Raw genomic sequence first — 23,990 nt, 5'->3', positions numbered from 1 at the left:
TGAATCCCTGGGGTTGGAGGATTCCAGCCTCCAGCCGTGTGGTGGCTCGGAGCGGGGATTACCCCGTTCCAAGCCTCCTCATTGGCTGAGGGGCTGCCACACATAACCCGGCATGGACAAAGGAAAGGAATGCCGGAGAGGAATTCCCGGTCGGTTAAAGTCCCAGCGACGGCCAATCAGATTGCATGTAACAATCTGATTGTTCCTCGTCGGGTACTAATACATGTTACGTAATGGTAGATGATCGTGAGCACTGCGGTTCTTTTAAGACACATCCTTACAAGGAGCAGAAGAAATTCCATAGTACAGGTTATTTGAACCATGTTCATTCTCATTAGAGGGAGTACCACACACACATTAATTTTCTTGAGATTGGGGTTTCACCCGCATTAACAAAGGGTAATCCAGATGTGGACCCCTTGCTCACTGTGCTTAGAGAGGCCCAGCTTCACCTCACTGAGAAGGCCCAACAAGGCTGAAACATGTGTGTGGTGGCTGATGGTACTCTTGTTCAGAGGAGAATTGCCTAGCATTTTGGTGCTGTACTGCCCTTGCGGGTGGGACGGAACTGATATACAAATGGATATTTCTCCACTGTGAATGGTGCAGTGAGCTAAGTAAAAGAAATTCTATATAAGAGGTTATTTTAACCGTGTTACACACGACAACTGCATGGTCTCACCAGCCAACCTCTCTCCTGGCGCCCCCACAATGAGGAACAAGCCAATGAAAACACAGGGCTCTTGAACACAACCACCTCTTACACATTAAATACAGGACTTGTTGTACAGGATTTCTGTTAATAAAGGACTTGAGTATTGCATGCTACACAGGTGCGGCCAGCTTATAAGTCAAATAGATGTAGGTTTTTTAGTGAAGGTTCAACAATGTGGAACCTTATTTCACTGGATGATACTGTAGGTCAGGGGTATACAACCTTTCGGCTCCCCAGATGTTTTGGACAATAGCCCCCATCAGCCCTTGTAAGCACAGTTAATAAGGGGTCATGGGAGTCGTAGTCCAAAACATCTGAAGAGCCACAAGTTGCAGACCTTTTGCTATTTCTGCTCTGATATATCAACACTCCTTTATAGTGTGAATTTTCCTGTTTTAGTATTTTTATAGCAGTTTTTCTTTTAACCACATTAGTATCTGTTTTAAGGTGTACTGTTTCCCCTTCGGTTTGGGAGAGAATGGTTGGTTTATAAAACAATCAAAGCTTTAATGATGATGACTTGTCACTGGCCCTCTGCAAATCCTGTGACCACCTAGTTCTGCATGGAGTGCTATTCAGGCCCCTCAAGCATCAATAGCAGAGAGCATCTCCAGGCTATGAATGGTGATATGTAATCTGTGCTGTCCCTTCTTTCTTTATGTTTTAGGAAGAACTTGGCAAGAAAAGGTTTCAGAAATAAGGAATCAGATGAAAAGCCATTCCAAAAAACCTACAGCTGTACTGCTGTCTGCTCTGGATGAAACTGCATGTGAGAGGAATAACACTTTGTCAACGTATTCTACACATTCTATATGGGGGCTATGCAGGGAATGACATCCAAGAGGTCTCAAACCCCAACCAGATATCATCACACAAGCAGGCATCCTGCAATCTTTAGTGTTGGGGATTGTTGATCATTCCTCCAAACGCCCACAGACACATGTTGCATTGAAGCAATTGCTCCTCTCTGGCATCTAGTGACTAGCAGAATCAAGTCAGAAAGCCATTAAAATTCAATTGTAAATATGTTCTGGCAACAGCTAGTCACTTACCAGGACTGTCGCTGCCCATTCCCATCCACCATGCCTCCCTGCGTTTAACTCATGCAGAATTAAACCGCTATTGCGGAAAGACAGTGGAATGTGCTTACAAGGCTTTCCATGAAGGACATCCTAAAGTTACCCCTGAGCCTCTCGTTATATGATGTCCTGTTCTAGAGTAGGGGGTTTTGAACTGCAAGTACCATCAATCCTAGCCAGCCTAGTCAATGGTGAGGGGCCATGGAAGTTGTAGTCCAAAACATCTAGAGAGCCACACGTTGCAGTCCCCTATTTTAGTGTCATATCTGTGCTCACACATGGTCACTTGCACTCTATTATTAGGTAATTTAGTCATTTCAATAGCCCAGTCTCGCCTGACCCCTCTCTACTCTATTTCGGGCTACATCAATGTAAATCTTTGTATCTCTCTTCAAGGTATTGCTGGTGCAAATCTTTCCTGAACGTCAAAGGTTTGATGTTCAGTTCTCTGTTAATTGCTTACAATCCTTCTGGAATGGTGGCCATTAGATCAGGCTATAGGATCTTCATGATCAAGTCAATATGTATGGTACAGTGCACTATTGTGTGAAATCAAGATTATTGATGAGGCGATGTTTGCATTGGGAGAGACCCTGGTATGATTACAATGTGTGTGAGATTAGTACCCCATGGTGATAAAAATGAACACCATTGTGGACCAATAACACATATCATTCAAGTGCCTAAATACGTCTGAGTGTGCCGTGTGTGTTGCATCTTTAGTCAGCTGTTTGGAAGACTAATGCATCTTCTTGGTGAATTATGGGTTACCCACATGTTATCACTGGTACATATATATCGCCAGAGTTAATGAATCTTAGGGCTAAAGACAGAGAGGGAAAGTAGTTCAAGTGTAACTTTGTATTCTTCTTTTCCGCAGGGCTATTTAATTTGCGGGGAAAAGACATTCCTTATAATCCCTACTTCTACGCCTACTCCCTGCTGGGCATGGATTTTATCAGGTATGCTCTACGTCAGAGTATTGGATTGTGTGAACCGCTGTGTGTACAAAAGAATGCATGAGCACTGCTGGCCTCAGAACCAGTAGGAGATGTAATTGGGTGTAAGGTTTTCCAACATCTAATTTTTATGTAAAACCAAGTTGTTTTTGAAGGCAGTGGGTACAAGGAAGGCAGAAACAGATCTCCCATTCCGCCCCCACCCTCCTCCTTAAAGAACCATGACAAACCCCTGTTGCGTTAATGTAAGCATGTTACGCCTGCCTTCATTGCCTCCATTTATGCTCTGGCGACTCGAAAATGAGTGGTTCTCAGATGGCCATGGTTACAACTCCATGGACAATTTGATCATTACGCATCATTCTATTAGATTACCCCGATTGTGACATAGCCCTATAATGCCAGGGTTGAACATGGACAGGATTATGGGGACTGCAGATGATGCTAGAAATGGGTTGCGCAGCCCGGGGGATCCACCATATACTGCATAAGGGCCTACATCACGCAGTGGGCAGTGATCCAAACTCATATTCTTTAGCCTCAAACATGGAACATTGGGCCTCATTACATGGGCCTCATTACAAGGGTGGCGGTAGTCGTGCCAGTAAATACCAGCAGCCAGAATCAGTTTTTTACCGGCACCCGGCAATGGGGATATAATTACTCCCCATTCCCATTTGAGTCTCAGAGGACTCAGTGGGAATGGGGAGGCCGGTAGCGTCGGCACCATTATTAATAACGGTGCTGCCGCTACCGTGTCGGTCTGCTCGCAGGTGCCGTTCCACCCGGCAGATCGGGCTGCCAAGCTGGCAGGCACCCGCGAGCAGACCTCGTAGTTTGCCGGTCCAGAAACAACTGTACTGGCAAGCTTAGCGGTACTGTTGTTACCGGACCAGCAACCTTGTAATGAGGCCCATTGTCACACTTTTCAAAATGTGTCTTGTTGACTGGTTGTCACCCTAAACCAAATATAACGATTTAAGGATGCTCAAAATTGGGAATGATCAGCACCATACAAATATATGCCAAACATAGACTGACTCCATATCATTCTAAGGGATGCAATTAATTTAAAGTAGAGTCCTCATAAAAAACACACTTTTACATTTGAAATATTGGTCACATATTAAATAGATAAGTATTAACTAAATACTCGCAACAATACATTTAAAATTGCTGGATAAGGGCAGCAGAAATAATAATATTTTATCAGAAAAGTAACCAATGCCTTAAACACCTTTTCTATGCATGCAGACTGCAGTTTATTTAGTTAGTGGTATTTTTATCTATATCAGTATGTTTAAAGTGTCTGTGATAAGATAGCGCAATAACACACATGACACAATGTGAATGCCGTTCACATAAATTACCTTTTAGTTCAGGGATGAGGTTTGAATAAATGCCTGTAAGATTTGGGGATATATATTGAATGCAAGAATGGTGTTTCCCCATATTCTTTTGAAAAATGGTTTATTTATAACATGCTTAATACCAACAAGTGTTTTCTAAGCACGGGATCAGGATTCGAACCTGTGTTGCTTGTTTGTGTGTTTGTTTGTTTATTTGATTTATATAGCGCACCTAACCCTGAGGTATCTGGGCGCATTACATTTTACATGGTTGCATAAAAACATTTGCATAATATAAGAGGCTAATACTTTACAGGAAATTAGTAGCAGTTATTTACAACATATACCCACGGAAATGTGACAGGCATACAGTGAAATGCATCGAATTCAATTACAGACTGATACATGAGTGATTTACAAGAGTATTTAGCTGCAGACAGAGTATTTTGAGTTTGCAGTGCAGGCTAGGAGCAGCAGGCTATGTTATACATCAAGTGAGAATAGCCATGTTTTCGTTTCTTTTCTGAAGGTATGGAGAAAAGGGACTGCTCTTAAGGGCGCAGGCAGCGAATTCCACAGCTGGGCTGCCATGACTGGGACGCTGCTTCCCCCTGCTTTCTTGAGTTTGAATTTGGGTGCCTTGAGGCTGTTGGCATGCATTGTTCTGATGGGGCGTACTGAAGTATGTTTTGTGATTTTGTCCACTAGATATTTGGGGGCAAGGTTAATGAGACATTTCTGGGTGACGTTGAGGGATTTGAGCTTAATTCTATCCTTAATGGCAAGCCATTTAGTGGCGTGCCTGGCCTTCGAAATGTGTTGCATTCTTGGGATACTGAGCGCCCTTCTCAGGGCATTATTTTGAAGTGTTTGTATTTTACTAGTATTGTGTTTACTCGTTCCTAGATAAAGAGCATTACAGTAGTCTAATTTAGACAGAATAAGAGCTCTTGCTAGTGTAATGCAGCTATACAAGTAGAGAAACGGTTTGCAGGCATTGATAAGTTTACAGGTGTAACTGGTATCTGAGGCAGTGGCATTGACTTGTTTATTCAAGTTTAATGCTGAGTCCAGATAGAAGCCTAAGGTCTTAACCGCTTTGGAAACGTTAATATTAATACCATCAATGTAGAAGGATTTGAAGTGCTGGCTACGTTTGTTGAGTTTTCCTGATGAGCCGATGATTTGGAGCTCTGTTTTATCGTCATTAAGACAGAGCCCATGTGTAGCCATCCAGGTTTGTATGATGAGGTAGATTTTATTAATCAGGGCCACATCCGTGGCGTAGTCTCCTGAGATGGGAATGAGAATCTGATTGTCGTCCGCATAGTTGGTGTAGGAGACACCCAGATTATCAAGATCATCAAATAGTGGCTTCATATTATACATGGTAGGGGAGACGCAGGAGCCATGGGGTACTTTGCAGGTTACTGGTACTGGTTCTGCCAAAGACGTGGGAGAGAACACTCTCATGGAGCACATGTCTAAGAAGCATTGGTCGAAGTGGGCAGGAGCGGTCGGGAGTGGTGCTCCTCTACTTCTTTTAAATAAGTTTTACCATTCCTATACTTTTATTTTAAAAAGAAACCTCTCCGGAATGGTTTCATTTTAAAATAAAAGTGTAGGAAGAAGTTGAAACTCTTACTTTCCGTGCACTGCACTGGACGTGCCCTTAAACAGCAGGTGCATGTGTTTTGGGGTTTGTATTGTGCATGGGAGGGGGTGGGGCGGTGGAGCTTGTAGGGAGCGATGCAGGTCACTAGGGAACATAGTTCCACTACTTCTTTTTCTACACTTCGACCACTGCTAAGAAGGAATGGATCCAGTCCGTAGCTTCAGAGGAGAAATGCACAGCTGAAGTAAGGTGGTTTCACAGCACTTTGTGATCCACCAAATCGAAAGCGGCGGACAAGTCTAATAGGACGAGGATGGCTAAGTCTCATCCATTGAGCTCATCCATTTGGTTTTCCAAGTCAATGAGTGCAGTTTCAGTACTGTGTCTCGGTCTAAAGCCAGATTGGCGGAGACCTATCAAATTATTAGCTTCTAGATAGGCTTGAATCTGTAGGTATGCTGCCTTGTCCAATACTTTCAGGAGAAAAGGTACTGTAGTTATCAGTCTATAGTTAGTGGGAATGCTAGGGTCTAGGTTTGGTTTCTTTAAGAGAGGAAGAACCCAGGCATCTTTTAAGATTGATCGGGACTGAACATGTGTCAAAGGAGGAGTTTATAAGATTGGTGATGAAAGGAGCTAGATCCCTGGCAGCCTCTTTGATAATAGATGGTGGGCAGGAGTCTCCTAGGCATCTGGACGGTTTAAGTGACGTTATTCTGGGCGGTTTAAGTGACGTTATTATGTTCACCACTTCCTGGATGGAGACAGGGGTACTGATTGAGCTGTATGTTGGAGGCCTTAGGACACTTTGGCGGCTGTAAATCGTTGGGTAAGAGGCTGGTTTTTTTAGCTTTGATTTATCTTGAAGTAGTGAGATTTTGTTGCATAGCGCCTCTTGGATATTGGTGCACTAAGTTTTGTCTTTAATGCAGGTGTCAGGTGGATTATCGGGGGAATCGAGTTCTCTTAGGATAGTAAAGAGTTCCCTTGAATTTGAGTTAGCGTTGGCAATTCTCTCGTTAAAGGTGTGTTTTTTCACTTGGATGGTCTCAAGTCTGTATCTCGTGGCAATTTTCGTAAGGTTTTTATTGTTCTGATTTGAGGGGTTGTTTTTCCACAACGATTCTGCCACCATTTTTCATTCCATGTATATTTCAAATTGGGAGTAAACCATGAATTCAGGTGAGTTCAGGGTTTCGCTTTGCAGAATTTTAGAGGAGCTATATTATCTATCGCTTGGTTAAGAGTTGAGTTGTAAAGCTCTACTAGCTCTGCTGGGTCTATGCTGAGATTAGTGGGGTTGGTGATAGGATGGAGAAGCAGTAATAGGTTGTTAATAGTAAAGTTACATTTGCATCTGGATAAGGCTGTTGGGGCCATATGGGAGGTAGAGTTGAGAAGGGGCTTGTCTTGAATAGAGAAGGAGACCAGATGGTGGTCAGTCCAAGCACAAGGTTCAATTGAAGTAATAGTTGTTTTGCAGTTACGGTCTGCTAGCGTATCTTAGGTGTGACCTTTGATATGAGTGGGCAAGTCAATCCTATGAGTAAGGCCTGCCTCTGAAACAGTGCTCGCAAGGGAGGACGCATTTGCATCGTTTGGATCGTTGAGGCTGAGGTTGAAGTCCCTGAGTATTAAAATTTGTGAGCCAGGTTTCATATTAGTGGTGAATAAGGCAGTTATGTCTTCCTCAAAGGTAGAGATGGGGGCCAGGTGGCCTGTATAGGAGGTGCATGGTGATCATACCGGATGCTGACAATGGTAGTTTTACTGACAGGAGCTCCCCAGATGGGAAAGGAGGATGCTGTGTAGCACTTAGACCCAATGTAGTTTTAGCGATGAAGGCAATTCCTCCTCCTCTCGATAATACCATGTCTGTTCTCAGGATAGAGTAGTTCTCTAGGATAGCTAAGGATGAGGTGGGCCCTGCTGCTGGGTGGAGCCAGGTCTCAGTTATGGCTAGAAAGTCTAACTGATTTACCAGGATGAGGTTGGTGATATCCATAGCATAAGCTACCATTGATCTGGTATTGATGAATGCGCCTCTGATCACTGGCAGGTTCTTATCTCGACCGCCCAGGAGGTGAGGTTGTGTTTGAGTAACAGGCGGAGTAGAGAAATTTAGGTGAAGTTTAGGTTTAGTTTTCATCTGTTGGGGTATGATATGATATGATATGATATGGCATTTGTAACGCGCCTATACACAAGTGTTTCAAGGCGCGACGAGGCAGGGAGGGGGGAACAAGGGGAAGACAGACAACGATCCTACTAGGCCAGGTGTCATTCAGACCGCGCAAGTGCAGGGGTAGGGGGAAGGGAAAAAGTGCAAGGGGAAGGGGGAGGAGGGGAGTGCAGTACAAATAAGTAGAATAGAAATAAAATAATAAATAAATAGGGCCAGCTGGTGGCAAGTGCAAGGTAAGTGCAGACAAGTGCTGGGGGTGGGGGCTGTAGTGATACAGAGACAGTCCCGCAGTGCAGGGGTTGCCAGGGAGGCAGTGCAAGTGAAGAGTGACTGGGCCCAGGACCGAGGTCGGTGAGAGTGGCCCAGTTGCAGAATCAGTGCAGTTTTGGTGAAGAATTTAGCTGGGGAGAGGGAGAGAGAAAGCAGAAGTGAAGAGGAAGGTTTTGAGGTGCTTCCGGAACCGGAGATGGTTCTCCTCAAGTTTCAGGGAGGCAGGAAGGCTGTTCCAGAGGGAGTCCCCTGCCGCGGAGAGAGATCTACCCCCAGCTCGTTGCTTCGAACTACTTTAAAGTCGCCCCACTATTTTGCCACATAGACGGGTTAACACTTATATGTTGCTTTAAAGTAGCTTGCTTAGTTTCGGGGAGGTTAACTTTATTCTTTTTGCTAAGTAGAGAGGGTGTTTGTCGGTGCTGGTTCAATAATCTGCTCACAGTGGGGTGTGGCAAGGAGGTATTGTAGAATCTGGAGCCCAGCCTATAGTTTCTAATGCTGTTTGGACATGGTTCAGTAGGCGTGGGTTTGTAGGCAAATGGGTAAATCCATTGGGAGGGGGTCAGTGGGCAGGTAGTGTTATTGCCTGTGAAGCCCACTGGAGAAGACATACTCAGAGTGGGGAGCAAAGGTGGCAGGAAGTATGTGGATCGGATTTGATCTGATTGAGGTAAGGTACGAGATCTAGTGAGAAAGCAACAAACCATTCTGTCAAACGTATGGTTTAATTTCGAAGGCGCTGAATGGTTCATCTTAGAGATGAGTGTAGGACCTGCTGGTAGGGCAGAACTAAGGGAGCAAGTTAAAAATGCTATAGCAATAGTCACTGTAAAGCCCCGGAGCATGACTGAGGTGATGTGATGCTCCATTAAGGTGTGAGGCCTCTGGATATGAGTCGTAATGACTGACAAGATCTGATAAAGATAGAGTATGACTAAAGGCAGATTGCAAGAAGAAGGTTACCAGGATCCAGTAGGAGGTATCCAGGAAGATAGCTATGTCATTGTCTCATCGCCCGTGCCAGAGGTACTGGGTCTGGCGTGAGGTGTTAAATTAGAATTAGTTACGTGACAATAAACGTAAAGTGGCACAAATCATGCATTTAACATAGAAGTAGGTGAACCTTCTGAGAGGCATAATTCAGCTGGAGCATGGACGTCTATTTATGCTACTTCGCACAGTCACAATGCGAAAAAAAAAGATTGGCATTAGCATACGCATACGTATAGATAGCCAGCTTGGGTATCAGGAGGTTGTAAGTCACAACCGGGAGTAGCTAGCAGACCTTCCTTCGAAGCAAAGGGCAAGTTACATGAAAGAAGTAAGGTGGCGAATTAGCTATAACAGTGAAAAGAAATAGGACGAGTTGGTGACAGAGTTCTCCGCAGCAAATGATATCATGCAGATTGGTGAGTTTGTAATAAGACACAGAAGAGGAGTCGCAACGATACGGAAGGCAGCAGATGTTATCTTTCAGATTGGGGTCTTACCGTAAGAGGACAATGTCAATGTCACGGGACGTACACAAAGAACTTGCTCGCCACAGACCAAGTGGATGCTGTGAAGGTGCGGCAGACTTGTTATAGCAGGATCTAATGATAGAGGAGCAGTCAGTTGAGGCCCCTACGACCCTTCCATCCCGGACAGGCACAGACAGGCATTTTTCCCCCGCCCTTCATCAATCGTCCGGCTTCTGCCCGATGGCTCAGGCTATTGGTGGTTAAGGCTGCGCTCGACCAATCCGGAGGCAGATCTGGTCGCAATGTCAAGTGCAGCAAATTCAAATCTTGGTAGGAAATACGGCGGCCATGCTGGAATCGCCTTTTAGCTAGGTGAAGGCTAGTTTTGCATAGAGAGACCACGGTGGCAATGTGGCCAGATAAGGTGCTACAGGCAGCGAAGTAGGTACGGCGATATCTTTGCATACAAACGGTTTCCCCTGAGCTATCTTTTCTCCCTAGGCAAACAGTGTCAGGGAAGGACATACTTAAAGTAAGTGGTGTTTTCTCCAAAAGATAAGTGTCCAAATCATAAAGTTCTTAAACTTACTCCTAAATCCTTGTTTCCCCGGGTCACCCTTTTCAATAAAACAGTATACGAGTGATGTGGCCAACAGAATGTTCCAAACCTTTTCTTAACAAGCCTTTTTAGCCATCTGACTATCCTAAGGTTGCAACACAAATATTCCAAAATGTACCCAACAAAATATTCATAAAGCTTAAACTCCAAATGTACAATCCTATTCTAACAAAAATAAACAAAGACATTTTCCTGGGATGTCTCTTCCTGGGCCTACTTGCATTCCGGATACCCCCTCGTTCTTCCTGCCTTCGCCAACAGCTCACAAGCTGTCTCCCAAGAATTAGGCTTCTCAGGCATCATCTTTTGGGTTCCACCTCAGTCACTACCTTGTTTTCCAGCAACCCACCTTATGGGATTAGGTTCCTCAGTATTCACATCTGGTCTCTCCCAGATTTGGTTTTCCGAATATTCACTTTAGGCTTCGTACAGGCCTTTACGTTCTCTGCATTTGATGTATCTCTCTCCCAGAGTATGTATTTCTCAGCATTCACTTCAGGTTGTTCCACCAACTGGGTTTCTTAGCATTCACTTAATGTCTCTTCTAGACCTTGGGTTTTTCAGCAGTCACTCAAGGTCACACCACCACCTTGTTTTCTCTGAATTCACCTTAATGGGCATTTCTACTGCTTTCATTCGGGGTCTTTTTCAGGCAGACAATGGTATTATTATCTCCTGCCATGGGTCGTTCTTCTTTAGGAAGGACTTACACATTTAGACCTCATCCTTTGGCTTGTGTGAGTGACCTCTTGTCATGCCTTCCTCCTTGCTTAGCAGCCAACTCTCATGTGGGCCAATCTCCTGCGTTAGTACTGTCCAGAGTAACTGCAAGAGGCTGGCCAAGGTGTAAGGTATCTCGTTCCAGGTATCGGGTTCCCCATGTGTCCAGGGCCAGATTAGAAATGTAGCAGATTCCTATCAACCCTCTATCCCAAGCTTTACGGCCAAAGTACTCCCTCCAAACGTGTCTCTTCATCTTAAATAGATCTTACAGCGTTTTGTTATTTTTCTTGGGCCCTATAATTAGTTAGTTAGTTCCATGCATTTAATTGTGGCTTGCAATGTTGGCACCATCTTGGAAATGTTTTAGTGCTCATGCCGGCATTCACTGTGTCCCGCTGTCTCTCTTTTCAACTGCGAAGCCCGTGATTATCTGACTCCTGCATTCAGTAAGTAACGTCTTTATTTACCTTTTGCGTACTTCAGCTCTGGTTTCCCCACTCTGTATCATTCAAGCTGTGACTGTGTTTCAAACATTAAAAGCATGTTGGGCATGGCAATATCTGAGTCTTGTTCCATGTTTTGGTTATATATCATCAATGCTATTTCCTTGGGTGGTTGGAAGCAGGTATCTGGAAGACCTCTATGTTTGATTTACAGAACTTTGCAAGCCTGCACAATCCCACACCTATCACCCTCTGGAAAACGCATCTGATAGCAGTCAGACCAAGCAAGTCTTGAGTGGCTCATACCCTCACATAGCAAGATGGGGAGTTCACTCAACTCAACATAGTGTCATGTGCAAAAACATGACACTTGCAGGCACTACGGAGGAAATAGAGAAAGGCACATATGGAAGAGAGTAAGAGTGCAAGAGGAATATGGTGTCAAAATACATGGAAACGATTTTTTTAAAAGAGGTCAAGGAGTTGACTCTTGCATATTTTGGGTGAAGCAGATTCAAACCACACAGACCAACATAGAAAACGAAAGAAGTGCGAACAATGAGGACATCCCATACTTCAGAGCAGATGGAATCTCCCCGGTACCAGCACATCCATTACAGAGAAGACACAGGGAGTAGTCAAAGCCTATAATGTGGATGATATGGAGTCAGCACTAATGAGATGCCCAAGGCATCAGAGAAGGCATGGAGATCCCTGGGCCGCCAGCAGCTGATCTGTAGCAAGTGAATGAGGGAGACTGGAGTACTTCAGGAAGCCAGACTCAGAAAGGGTGGTCAGCGGATTCTGGACCCAAGGGGAGATGAGCCTGATCCATTAACAAATAGTACATGAAGGGGTGTATTTCTCTCATTCATCCATGCTGCTAAGGTGCATCAATGATGTCATTCTTATTTGAAAACTAACAGTGTTTAGTAGCAGAAATGCTATTTTAATGGCAGAGCATCCTACTCTGAAGAAAGATGGTAACACTAAAACTGCTCATTTGAACTATTTCACAGTTACATGTGTCATTAGAAATGAACATGCTATTTACCTTTGATTGGCACTGTGAGCACTCAGAAATGCGAGACGGGCACAAAGGTAAAGTTTCCTCAAAGTTTGCCATTTATTCAAAGTTAAAAGGATTCTGATAAATGCCTCACTTTCACTTACCTAAAAGAGAGATCTTTAGCTAGCAAACTAAAACAACTAAAAACGGTCTAATGTCCAAAGTCCTCCTGGCTCTCACACTAATGCATACAAACAAACTATACAAAGGAAGTATGGCTGATATTTGGTTTCAACAAGAAAGTATTGTTTTTGCAATTCATACTCAAATATGTCTTGCAAGCACTCCTTATGACCAGGGCTGTATTTCCTTCCCGTGGATCAATTCAGGAATACTAAAATTATAATTCTGTTGGGAGAAATAGGATCGTCTTTTCCAACCACAAAGTCTTTCTTGAAGAATCTTGAAGAAATAACAAGTGTTCTTTTTTCGTTCAAACAACACAATGGGCCCCATTCCGACCTTGGCGGGGCGGTAAGCCCCCAATCCCCATTTACCCTTCCCCATTCCCATTTTTGCCCCATAGGGCATAATGGGAGTGGGGAAGGCGTTAATTACGCCACCGTAAATTACGGTGGCGTAATTAACTCCATGGTCCCTTAGCGCCATGGATTTTAACACCTGCTAAAAGCAGGTGTTAAATACGCCATGGCGCTAAGGGACCTCATACTCAGGCGGTAAGGGTCGGCGCTGTTTACGCCGGCGTAAACCCCTTACCGCCTGAGTCGTAATGAGGCCCAATGTCTTCCACAAAGTCTATTTTCTAGCATGCTTGACTTTCTTCCAACATACAAATTCAAAGTTGTCTGCCTTAAGTGCAATTACTCTGTTATCATAGAAAACCTGTGCTTGTCAAAATAGCACTCTTTTGTCAGGATAGCAAACAACAACTTGTTCCATTGATGCAATGATTTGGTAAATATTGAATTAAGCATGTACGTTATTTTAATTCAACAACGGTTCTTTCCACCACAATTATTTCTGCCACAAGGTTATCAAGTTACCAACTTCTTTCCTGGTCCACTCGCCTGCCAGGACTAACTACTGTAAGCCCTTTCCTGGTATACTTGCATGCCAGGAAAAAACTCCTACCACTAACATCCAACTTGTTGGTTTGAATCCAGTATTCTCAAAACCTCTGTTTTCACATAGTTCCCCACTTTCTTGACTGGTGGCAACGTGAGATGCAAGCATTTCCAGAATTATATCTCTTAGAATGGGAACGTATTCCTTGGTTGTGTTATTAAGAGTCTCTTATACCCTCTAGGCTGCAGGCAATACTGGATATGAACTATTCCCTTGTTTTGTCTGGTTGTCTGGATTTACATGTTGACGATGAACAATAGTGATTAGAAACTTCCCCCACTGGAACTGGCCCACAATCTCCTGACAGACTCTTGGCTGTAGACAACAATGGTTATAACTTTCACGTGTTTGCACAAAGTCTTATAGCAGACTTTTGGCTGTTGACAATACTGGTTCCAATCCTTCCCTTCTTGGGATCTGCACAAAGTCTTAGGTCAGCCTTTTGGCTGTTGGTAATACTGGTTCCAACCGTTCCGCTTTGGGGGTTTACCCAAAGACTTTCTTCTTTGCCACTTATCTTTGTTTATTTTCCTGAATTGATACTCATTTATTATGTTCTGCTTAGATTCATTAAGTGTTCGATATTCAAAATGTAACTTACTTTCACAGAGCGCCCGGTGTTAGTACTCTCTCGCTGAACACTCACTAATTCTTCGCGGTGGCTCCCTTCAGATGCCAGGTCTCGCTGGGTTGCTCCGGACATTACTCTGTCCCTTCTGCCGCTTCGGCGAGCCTCCAACACACAGTATTGCGGTCTCCGGGAGCAATACAATCTCAGTGGATCTCCCGCGGCTTCTTCAGTCTGCTTTACATTGCGTCGGTATCACGTCTTCCTCGCAGAGGGGCTTCTTGGTAGTATGCCATCTTCCGGTGTGCGTTCTCTGCAGTTCTTCGGATTTTCACTTGTTGGGGTGACTTCTGCGGGCAGGCTTCTCTCCTCGTCTGCAAGTGCACTGTGAATGGCTTGAGATTCTTCTGCTACACCTCCCATATGGTTCCAAACTGCTTCTTCCTCTGCTTCCACTTCATCACAACACAACCACCAATTATTCAGCTGACTCTTATCCTGGGCTTTATAATATCCTCCTCAGGTGCTTGAATTGTCAACAACTAGACCACACCTTTGGATAATCACACTTCTGGGTCTGCAGGTCCTCTGAGTTCCTCTTCTTCATCCCAGTACTTTTGGCATTCTGGGAATTGGAGTTCTTAAGAAAATGAGGGATATCAAGTGGTTCCACTTTACAATAAGTCATTGGTAATTCATTAAGGGGGGCAGTGATGTAAAGAAACCCCTTCTGTTTCCCAGCATGAGTCTCCTCCCCGTGATCCTCCATCGTGAAACCACCCCCAGCGTAAGGATCAGGTAGCAGTTGCCAATCGCTAGCCACAGGAGACACGACCCATACCAAGTTTCTTGTGATGATTTCTCAGGTTTCATCACAGCACACTGATAAACACATCACACATTTTATAGTTTTGTACATATCAATGTGGAACATAATACCCCAGGGGCCATGTTGCATTTTACAATTTTTTTGGAAGGCTGAAGGTGACTTGCCACATTCTGGCTAGAAGCACACATTTAAAAAAATGTGATCCTAGCAAAGTAAGAGCGTCACATTAATATAGGCAGAACATTTCCAGACAGCCAATGTTGTAGATACTGTGAGTACAGCAAAGAATATCTCTGAATGCTTGATTTAAACTATAATAATTTACGTTGATGTATTATTTTCCATCTAGATTCCATTGGTTTAATGCTGTGGCCATTTTTTATTGTTTACTAAAGCTATCAAACCTGAGGAGGCAGGTGAGAGTTACAAGCCTGAGCGATGTGAGGGCTTTAATATATCCCTGGGGGCATTTTACTAACTGGTAATACCCCCCTCTGAGGGTTCTATTGCAACTAGTACCCCAGCACATTGTACCGGGGTAAAAATAGTATTTTTACTCGAGTTGAGAAACAGCGTGTCAACCGTTTCTCAAATCCAGCAAAAAAAAGCAAAAAGAATGGCTGCCATGGATCGGAGAGAAGGGACTACCCATAGTTCTTCCTCCCTTTCCATGGCGGCCATTAAAAAGATACAAAAAAGAAAACAAAGAAAATGGCTGCCATGGAAAGGGAGAAGGGACTAAATGTAGTCCCTTCTCCCTTTCCATGGCAACCATGTAATCCCTTCTCCCTTCTTATGGCAACTGGACGACGAAAAGAAAGGAACTTCGTGGGACACCAGAGCACAGCAGATGAGTCTTTGTCGGCAAGGTAACGACTCAGCGAGCGCCAATCAGATCATTTGTAACAATCTGATTGTGCCTCACTGGATACTAATATAACAGGTTGGTTGCTAAGAGGTTAAGAATTCCCAAGAAGGCTCTACACATTTTTAAATAACCAAATCTTCTCATTATCTTGACACCTCACTCCCTTTAATCATGTACATCTTGTATTATGCTCAATTCTGGGTATTTTATTTAATTGCCCAACAGAAGGTTCAAATGATATAGATGGGTCATAGCAATTACAGGTGTTTAGCTTTCTCTATAAGGCTGTGCATTACCCTACCCATGGTTGTGGAAATAGGGTTTTTATTAAAAGCACCAAAACTACATGGGTTTAAATGCATTATTTGTCTAGTTAAAGAGATCTGCAATGCGTATGTATGCTAAGTATGAATACATTATCACAGGTCTGACAATTGTGAGCTACAGAGGATTAAACCTGTTTTGTAGAAAAGGGGAGGATTTTAAAACGGGCATAAAATATGTAACAGGCAGACATTCCGATTAAAGTAGCTCTAACTTTTGTTAGGACATCTTCTAATTCGGTGACTGGGAAAATCAACACATCGTGTGAATTTAAGGGAAGATAAGGAGGGGATTTGTCTACCTGGAAAAATTGAGTTTAATTGGTTCCTTCTTGCCGTCTACTGTTGTTCCATTGTCAACATATTCGACCTGGCTACAAACAAATTGCCAAAAAGGAAGTTCACTCTAAACTTCTAAACCTTACTGTGCTCTGGCTGAAACGTGTTGACATTGTGTTCCTTCCTTTCTCAGGTTGTTCATCAATGAGAGTCGCATCACACCTGAAATTCACAGCTATCTCAACACAAACTGCACCAAGCCCCTTTGTGTGCAACTCGTAGACTACAGCCGCGTCCGTGACAATGTGAGGGATTACAGCAAAGCAAATGTCAAAGTTTGGATTGGCAAAGAATATACCACGTATGGGCTTTATGAAGTTATCCCAAAGGTTAGTATTACATTTAGAACATCTCTGTGCCTGACATGCCGAGAGGCCATCTGTAATGAGGTCCCATAAGAGTGTTTAGAGAATGAAGTGCTTAAGTATGGTGAGATGAACATATGCTTGTCACACAATGTTTTCTGGTTCTTGGGTCTTTCTAGCCTGGTTGTAGTCCCATATCACGCTGGGCCAGACCTACTTCCAGGCCCTGGACATATATCTTACTTTGGTTGTGCCACATTTGCACTGCTGACATGCCTGGTTACATTATTATTTGTCTGGTACGCCTCGTAGGTTTTTACTATGTGGTTGTGTTATGCTGTCCTTTGCTGTCTTTGCTATGCTTTGACCAGTTTAAAAAGATATTCTTTCTTAGGTTTCATTTGCTATGCCATGTTATATTACGCTATTCCGTGTCATGTTATTTTCTCTTTGCGTTTATCCCCCCATAGACCCATCTTGGACTTCCACTTCATCCTCTCTGTATTTATACCTAATCCTGTTCTATGTTGTGAGTGAATAAGGGCAGAGCCCCTTTTACGGAGAAAAGGACATAGAACAGTGGGATGGCGCGGGAGGCGGGAGGAAGGGGAGGGGAGGAGAGGGGAGAAGGAGGAGGAAGGGCAGTCTTGGAAAGGAGATAATAAAGGGAAGTAATGGAGTACCCGGCTCCCATGGGGTTATTTGGGGGCAAACAACTGGCGCTGAGACAGATGCGCCCCACGCCGTGAGAAGTTGGACTGGGTGAGCCCAGCAGAACAACGGGCAAGGTGCCCTGCAGTGTGGAAAAGTGGCGGCCGCGCTGGGCCAGCAATGCTGAAGAGGAGCATCGAAGGGACGGATGTGCCCAGCAGTGAGGAGGGTGTAAAGGTGCCCAGCAGCGTATAACAACGACGGCCACATGGAGCCACAACACGGAGGACGGGAAAGGTGAGGGTGCAGAGCCCAGCAGCACCCGCAAAGTGCCACTGAAGAGGGCCGACGAGCGGAACATACCCAGCGGAGATAACAAGGTGTCCTGTCGGGCGTACGGCACCCAGCAGCAAGGGGGATATACCCCTGCAGGAGGGTGGGCCTGCGAGCCCAGCAGCAAGATCTCTCCAGTGTAGAGGAGGGTTGGAAAGCCCAGCAGCAGTAGGGCGGGAGGACCCCGCAGAGTGATGGATGGAAGGCACCCAGCCGCGGAAGTAGTGGAGGAGGAGCCCAGTGAGGAAGACCAGCCCAGCGCACACGAGTGGGGGAAGCGAAAGCACTGGTTCACCCAGCAGAAGTGCAGACCCAAAAACCCAGAGTAGGGTGCCCACGACCCACATCGCAGTGCAGGAGGGATCTGGTAGGCAGACAAAGAGACTGAAAGCCCAGTTACAGCGAACAGCACTGGAGACACAGCGAAAGCAAAAAGCCAGTAAACACGTCAAATGACGGTGAGGGAGACCGGGGCCCATCCATCCGACCCAGAGGAGCAAGGGAATACAGAGTGAAAATAAACAAAAGGGACACAGTAGCTAAAACCATTCATATGCCAACAGCACAGAAGGCACACAGGACAATAAAGCCTCTTCCCACAGCGGAAGCCACAGTCAGGCCCACAGAATGCACCACGGTGGAACGCCCCAACCAGCGCACAGCGACATCAGGACAAGGCCCAATTACCGGCTGCCCATTACCGCAGATGCTGCCAATAAACAGGGATCAACAGCGCTACAAGACCACTTGCACTAGCAACTGTGTACAGCAAGACGCCAATGGCCTGCTGCGCAGGCCCATCAAAGCAGCCCGCCCGAAGATAAAACTATGAACACAGCAGGACAAGATCTGCATGAAACTATCCTATGGCAGCAGATACACGCAGCCCCCCAGCACAACCCACCACAGCACCATAAAAGCTGTGCAGAGGCGACACGCACCACCCCAGCATCATCCGCCCACGAGAAAGAGGCATTGAGGACACAGACCTCCAGGGACACTAGGTACAAATGCCGCTGAGGTACAGCAAAGCCACAACGCTAAACCACAACCCCAAGGAAACATAGGAAAGTGGTGCAGTGAAGGGAAGCACCACCGAGAGACACGGACACAAGCCCATGACAACTGTGCCACAAATGAGCTTGTAACCCAACCAGCTGAAACGCACAGGATTCTGGTCTCACCATTAACACTCACCACCAGAGTGCCCAGCCCCCACACGACCCTACCAACGTGACGGACGATGCAAAAAGAGCAGCATTTGCCAGCGCCCGGACCCCTGCAACTGCAACATTGGAATCCTAAACCCTCGTCCTACGGAGACCCAACTCATTGGCCCTCCACCTGCTCCATGACCAAGGCCAAAGATGGGAGGAATCGGTTGAAGAATTTTAGGACTTCATGCGGGCACTAGGGGACTGTGACTCACCAAACAAAATGACCATATTCACCAACCTAGCAGGCAAGGAGGTCAAAGGCATCATGAAAACGATCCCCACGCAGGAAAGGAACACATACCAACTCCTTCTTGTAGCAGCCAACGACAAGCTGATTATACACACCAACAAGGAATACGAACGCTACGCATTCAATCAATGCGTGCAGCTTCCACACAAGTCCATTGGTGAGATCGTCATCCGCTTCCAGCAGAAAATAAGCAGCTGCGACTTCGACAACTTCAATGATGAGGAGGCAATATGGCTGAGGATCATTGAAGGGTGCACCTCGTCAATACTCAGGAAACACCTTCTCAAAAAGCCCTTACCCCTACAAAAGATACTCGGCCTGGCAAATATGTATGTGCGAGTTGACGCGCAGTTAGCCACCATTGAAAGTAAAAACGAAAGTGTCTCCATTGCGGCCCTCACAGAAGGACAGCCCGGATACCCTGGGCCTACGAGACCAAGGAGAAGACGAGGACTCAGAAACCTACAATACCAAACTCTGAACGAGACGCAATGCCACAGGTGCGGATTGAAGGTCCCACACAGATGACCATGCCCGGCCATCGGACGGAGAGGCCGGCGATGTGGCCAAGAAAGCCACTTTCAGGCGATGTGCAGGGGGAGACAGAACCCAGCATTCTGACCCGCACCACCACCAAGCCTGACCAGATGTCCTGACCCATCAAGAGGGACCGACACCCAGCCAACACACAGAAGTTTCCAGGTACCACTGACACAGGAGAGATACCGAATGCCACTGGCATCGCAGACAGCCGTCATCGGGTCCATCCCGCCCAGACCGCACAGGCATGGACACCCACTCCATGTGGAATTAAGCCACCAAGGACCCTACGAGATGACGAAATGGGGGGGGGTGCGCAGAAGCCACAATAAACACCAGAAACGAGCAAGCATACTCCCTGGGCAAGTCCAAAGCCCATGTATTCCAGTGGGGAACAGAACAGCCGGTACAGCCAAAGAGATGGTCATGCTGCGAGCCAACCCAGGAAAACCACAGAATACCCGCCGCCATCCACATGCTACTGAGTCCCGCCATAGGGCACAACTGTCTCAGTCATCGAACAGCACTACAGTGCGCCCTCATCAACATTCACTATAGATCATTCGAAGTCACCCAGATGAAGGACCACACGCCCGAGCAAGGTATGGGAGAGACAAGGAAAGCCAGCCACAGGGGACAAAGAACCAGTGATAACCACAATAAAGGACCACAGCGAGATGATGCCAAAAGCCTCCCCCTTCCACAAATTATACCTGGAGGAACAGAAACCATTGAAAGAGGGAACAAGCGAGATGGTAGGAGCAGAGAGCGGAGGGACATATGAAGCACTGCAACGAGAAAATGCGGGTGAGTCCCAGGAGCCGCCGAACAGACCTCATCGAACAATAAAGAGACCCTAATGGCTGATCGAGCAGATGTAGCCTGGGAAGCCTAATGTTAAGTGGGGGGGAGGTGTTTTGAGTGAATGAGGGCAGAGCCCCTTTAAGGAGAAGAGGACACAGGACAGTGGGAGGGAGCAGGAGGCGGGAAGAAGGAGAGGGGAGAAGGAGGAGGAAGGGCAGTCTTGGAAAGTAGATAATAAAGGGAAGTAATGGAGTACCCGGCTCCCGTGTGGTTATTTAGGGGCCTACCACACAGCATGTAGAGGGGCCAACATTCTAAAATTGTGTTTTTCTTTCTTTAATTTCCCTTTCCCAATTTCCTTCTTGAAAGCAAATAACTTTTTATGGACGTTTTGCACATTTCATTTTTATTTCACGTATTTATTCAAGCCCCCTTAGCATTCATTTTATTTGTGTGGATACAATGTCATTTATGTCATACTAGCTGGTTATGACAGGGTTGTATTATGTCACGTTTATATTATGCCATGTTTTGTTATATTGTTCCATATTACTCTGATGTTGATGTATACAAGGCTGAAAAGGCTGGTGGCCTGTATCACTCCACAAAACACCAAAATACACAAAGAACACGTGTAAGCAGGGATCAGTTCACTAAAAGGTCCCAAGTGCCAAAATAGACCGAAAAGTGAAAGTTGATGAAAACGCCCTAGAATCCTGCTGAATCGAAGATCTCCCTGCTGCCCTAATTTAACAGTACACGGCTTTGTTTGACCTGGGTTGCATTATGCAGATTAACTCCCATAATAACTCACCCTCAGCCCAAGAGGAATCTGTGCCTAAAACCATCCCCATAAGGCTCCCAGCAGGGCCCAAGAACCTCCATGCAGCCCTTTCCAGGTCATTGCTCAAAGAGGAGCTACAGTTCAAAACTCACCCTCATTTAAAAGTACCCATCGTTCCTCACAGCTCCACTCTCCAGAGAGTTTGGCCGCTCAGGTGCTAGGGAGTAAGTAGAAGGGTGATTGTTCTCTTGTTCCCTTGTGTGATGTCATGTTAACCAGTTTTTTGTAGCCCATGTGTGATGGAACCTCATCTGGTGAGGGAGTGAAAGACAAGGCTTTCTTTGATTTTTAAAAAATATAAACTCATTCGGGTAATCCTGTTTCTTAAAAGGGAGTCCTGCTAATCAGACCCCCCTTTCATAAAATGCTCAATGCCAACAGCACGTTATATACTTTCGGCCTGCTGCACCAGTCTCCTGACATCTACTCTCCCTGCTCTCAAGTGGCACAGGGCAGGTTCAAAAGTCACAGGTGGACTCCATACAACTGCTGGGACACCAAGTCCCTGTAGACATAGGGTGCACTTTAATTCCTGCAACTCTGAACGACAAACCTAATCATTTTTGCCCCATCAGTCTGGTGGCAGGGTACATTCTAAGAGTAAGCCAAACCTGGTTATGGTATTGTGACAGACAAGAGCACATAATTATCAAAGCCACACCAATTTGATATTATACAATAGTCAACCCTGTGAGCCTAGACCAGGTATATGAAGGCAATGTGTATTAATGGCAGCCTGCTGTCTCCACTCTAGCAAGTGAGACAATAGGCAGGATGCTGGCCTGCTTTGATTCCCCAGGAAGAAGGGTAACACCTCCTTCAGACACCAAAGCTGTCACTAGATCTCCTGGGAACCGTACTGAAAAGAGTCTCTCATATAACAGCGGTCAGTTTATACCAATGTGTTGCACAACAAAAAGCCTTTGAAGTCAATTTGCTTACGAAGGGTGAAGGATTAAACTAATCAACGAGGAAATGCTGGACCTGAGAAGGGGTTTCATCATCTTGCTTTTCTGTAGGGCCATTCCTTTTCCAGTCCCCTCTATTTCCTAAAAGACAATTCACTTGCTATTATGCAAGAAGGCAAGGTTCACTTGTTACAGCGACAGGTATTTTGCCCTTACAGCAGGCTTGTTTTTGCTCAATCCCTGTGACATTTTGCATTAATAAGGAAAGGGTATCCCATTCCAACCTTGATTCATTCATCTGTAGACTTTCAAGTAGATAAGGAAAATCCAAGTTCCCTCTGTTGGGATTGAAGTCCATTCCAAAGTCCTCTAACAGTGAGGTAAAGATAGAGCGCTGTGCCCTAACCAACCGCCGGGAAGAGTGGGGGTGGCTATTGTTTTGATCATCCCCTGTAGGTGCAAGCCAAGCTCCCTGGAGTAGGAGTACAGAATACAAGAATTCACCTTGTCCTAGAGCCAATGGATTGGAACTCCCGCCAACCAGAAAGACCAGGAGCAACTGGAAACCTATTTGCACAACTTTGATCCACTTTTGAAATGTGTTCTACACCTTTCATGCTGACATAGGAACTGCAGTGCAGCTTTTGGCACTTCACCCCTTCAAACTACTAACCTGCATCTTTGAACTGGCTCAACGTTGCTTCACACCAGTAGCACTCTTCGCCACCTCGACTGAAACACCTGCTCACCAATATCGAAACCATCGACTCACTGCTTCTTTGAGCACTTCATCAAACAAACTGGACCTCTGCTCAACATGACTCTTACACTGATTTGAATTTCTAGAAGCCATTGTGTCACAAGTGGACTCGACCCAGCAGTAACATCGTCTCGAACCAATTCGATCCCAGATCCGAACCTCTAGGACCCTTGAAATCTCACTGCATCAAATGTTGACTCCAACTGCACAGAGCCTCATCTTGATGCTGGCTCACCACTGACTTGCCGCCTGGATGAGCACAACTTGCAGTATTTCCAACCCAGCTTGACCACATGGAAAGTGAAGAGAAGCATGGCTTGATAAACTACACAAGATCAAGAATAGGGTACTGTTAAGAGCCCCTGTCGCCAATTCACATTTGGGACCATCGTGACATATAAGCTCCCTTTTCAATCCATTGCTTGAAAGACATTTCCTTTCTGAACCGTGACATTGCCACAATTCCGTACCTGCTCACCCGGTTCAAGTACCCAGAGTGCAATACATTACTATCTGCAACTTCTGTGTTCTTCTTACAGAGCTGGGATTTTTGGCTTGCATTTTTAGATACTTATTTGCATGTTGTATTGTTTAATTAACTCTATGGTAGGGGTTAACGGTCACCGGTAAGGAGACCAGTGATGTTAAACCCTTACCACCCAATTCCGAGGTGCCTTAGTGGGACCCGCAGAGGCTGTGTGGTCTGACCATACGCCCATTGCGGGTCCCGCTAAGGGACCAGGGTGCTAATAACAGGCCCGTAATTTACTGGCCCGTAATTAGCACCTTCCCGATTCCCATTGAGCCCTATGGGGGCTCAAACAGGAATGGGGAATGGTTGGTTGAATGGGGACTTACGGGGTCCGCACAGGTGGG

General features: G+C 45.5%; 1 protein-coding gene across 1 annotated transcript in view; it reads left to right on the top strand.

The window, feature by feature from the left end:
• LOC138481079 (xaa-Pro aminopeptidase 2-like) overlaps window positions 1-23,990 on the top strand; it is a 450,117-nt gene that overhangs the window by 251,466 nt on the left and 174,661 nt on the right. The window contains exons 8-10 of the mRNA XM_069612975.1: window positions 1,383-1,484; window positions 2,675-2,756; window positions 16,636-16,831. Of these exons, the coding sequence (XP_069469076.1) occupies window positions 1,383-1,484; window positions 2,675-2,756; window positions 16,636-16,831 (380 nt within the window). The remainder of the gene's footprint in view (window positions 1-1,382; window positions 1,485-2,674; window positions 2,757-16,635; window positions 16,832-23,990) is intronic.

Source organism: Ambystoma mexicanum, chromosome 5p (genome assembly GCF_040938575.1).
Source record: "Ambystoma mexicanum isolate Mex_15411 chromosome 5p, UKY_AmexF1_1, whole genome shotgun sequence".
Lineage (NCBI taxonomy): Eukaryota > Metazoa > Chordata > Amphibia > Caudata > Ambystomatidae > Ambystoma > Ambystoma mexicanum.
This window is presented reverse-complemented; position numbering and strand designations above follow the sequence as displayed.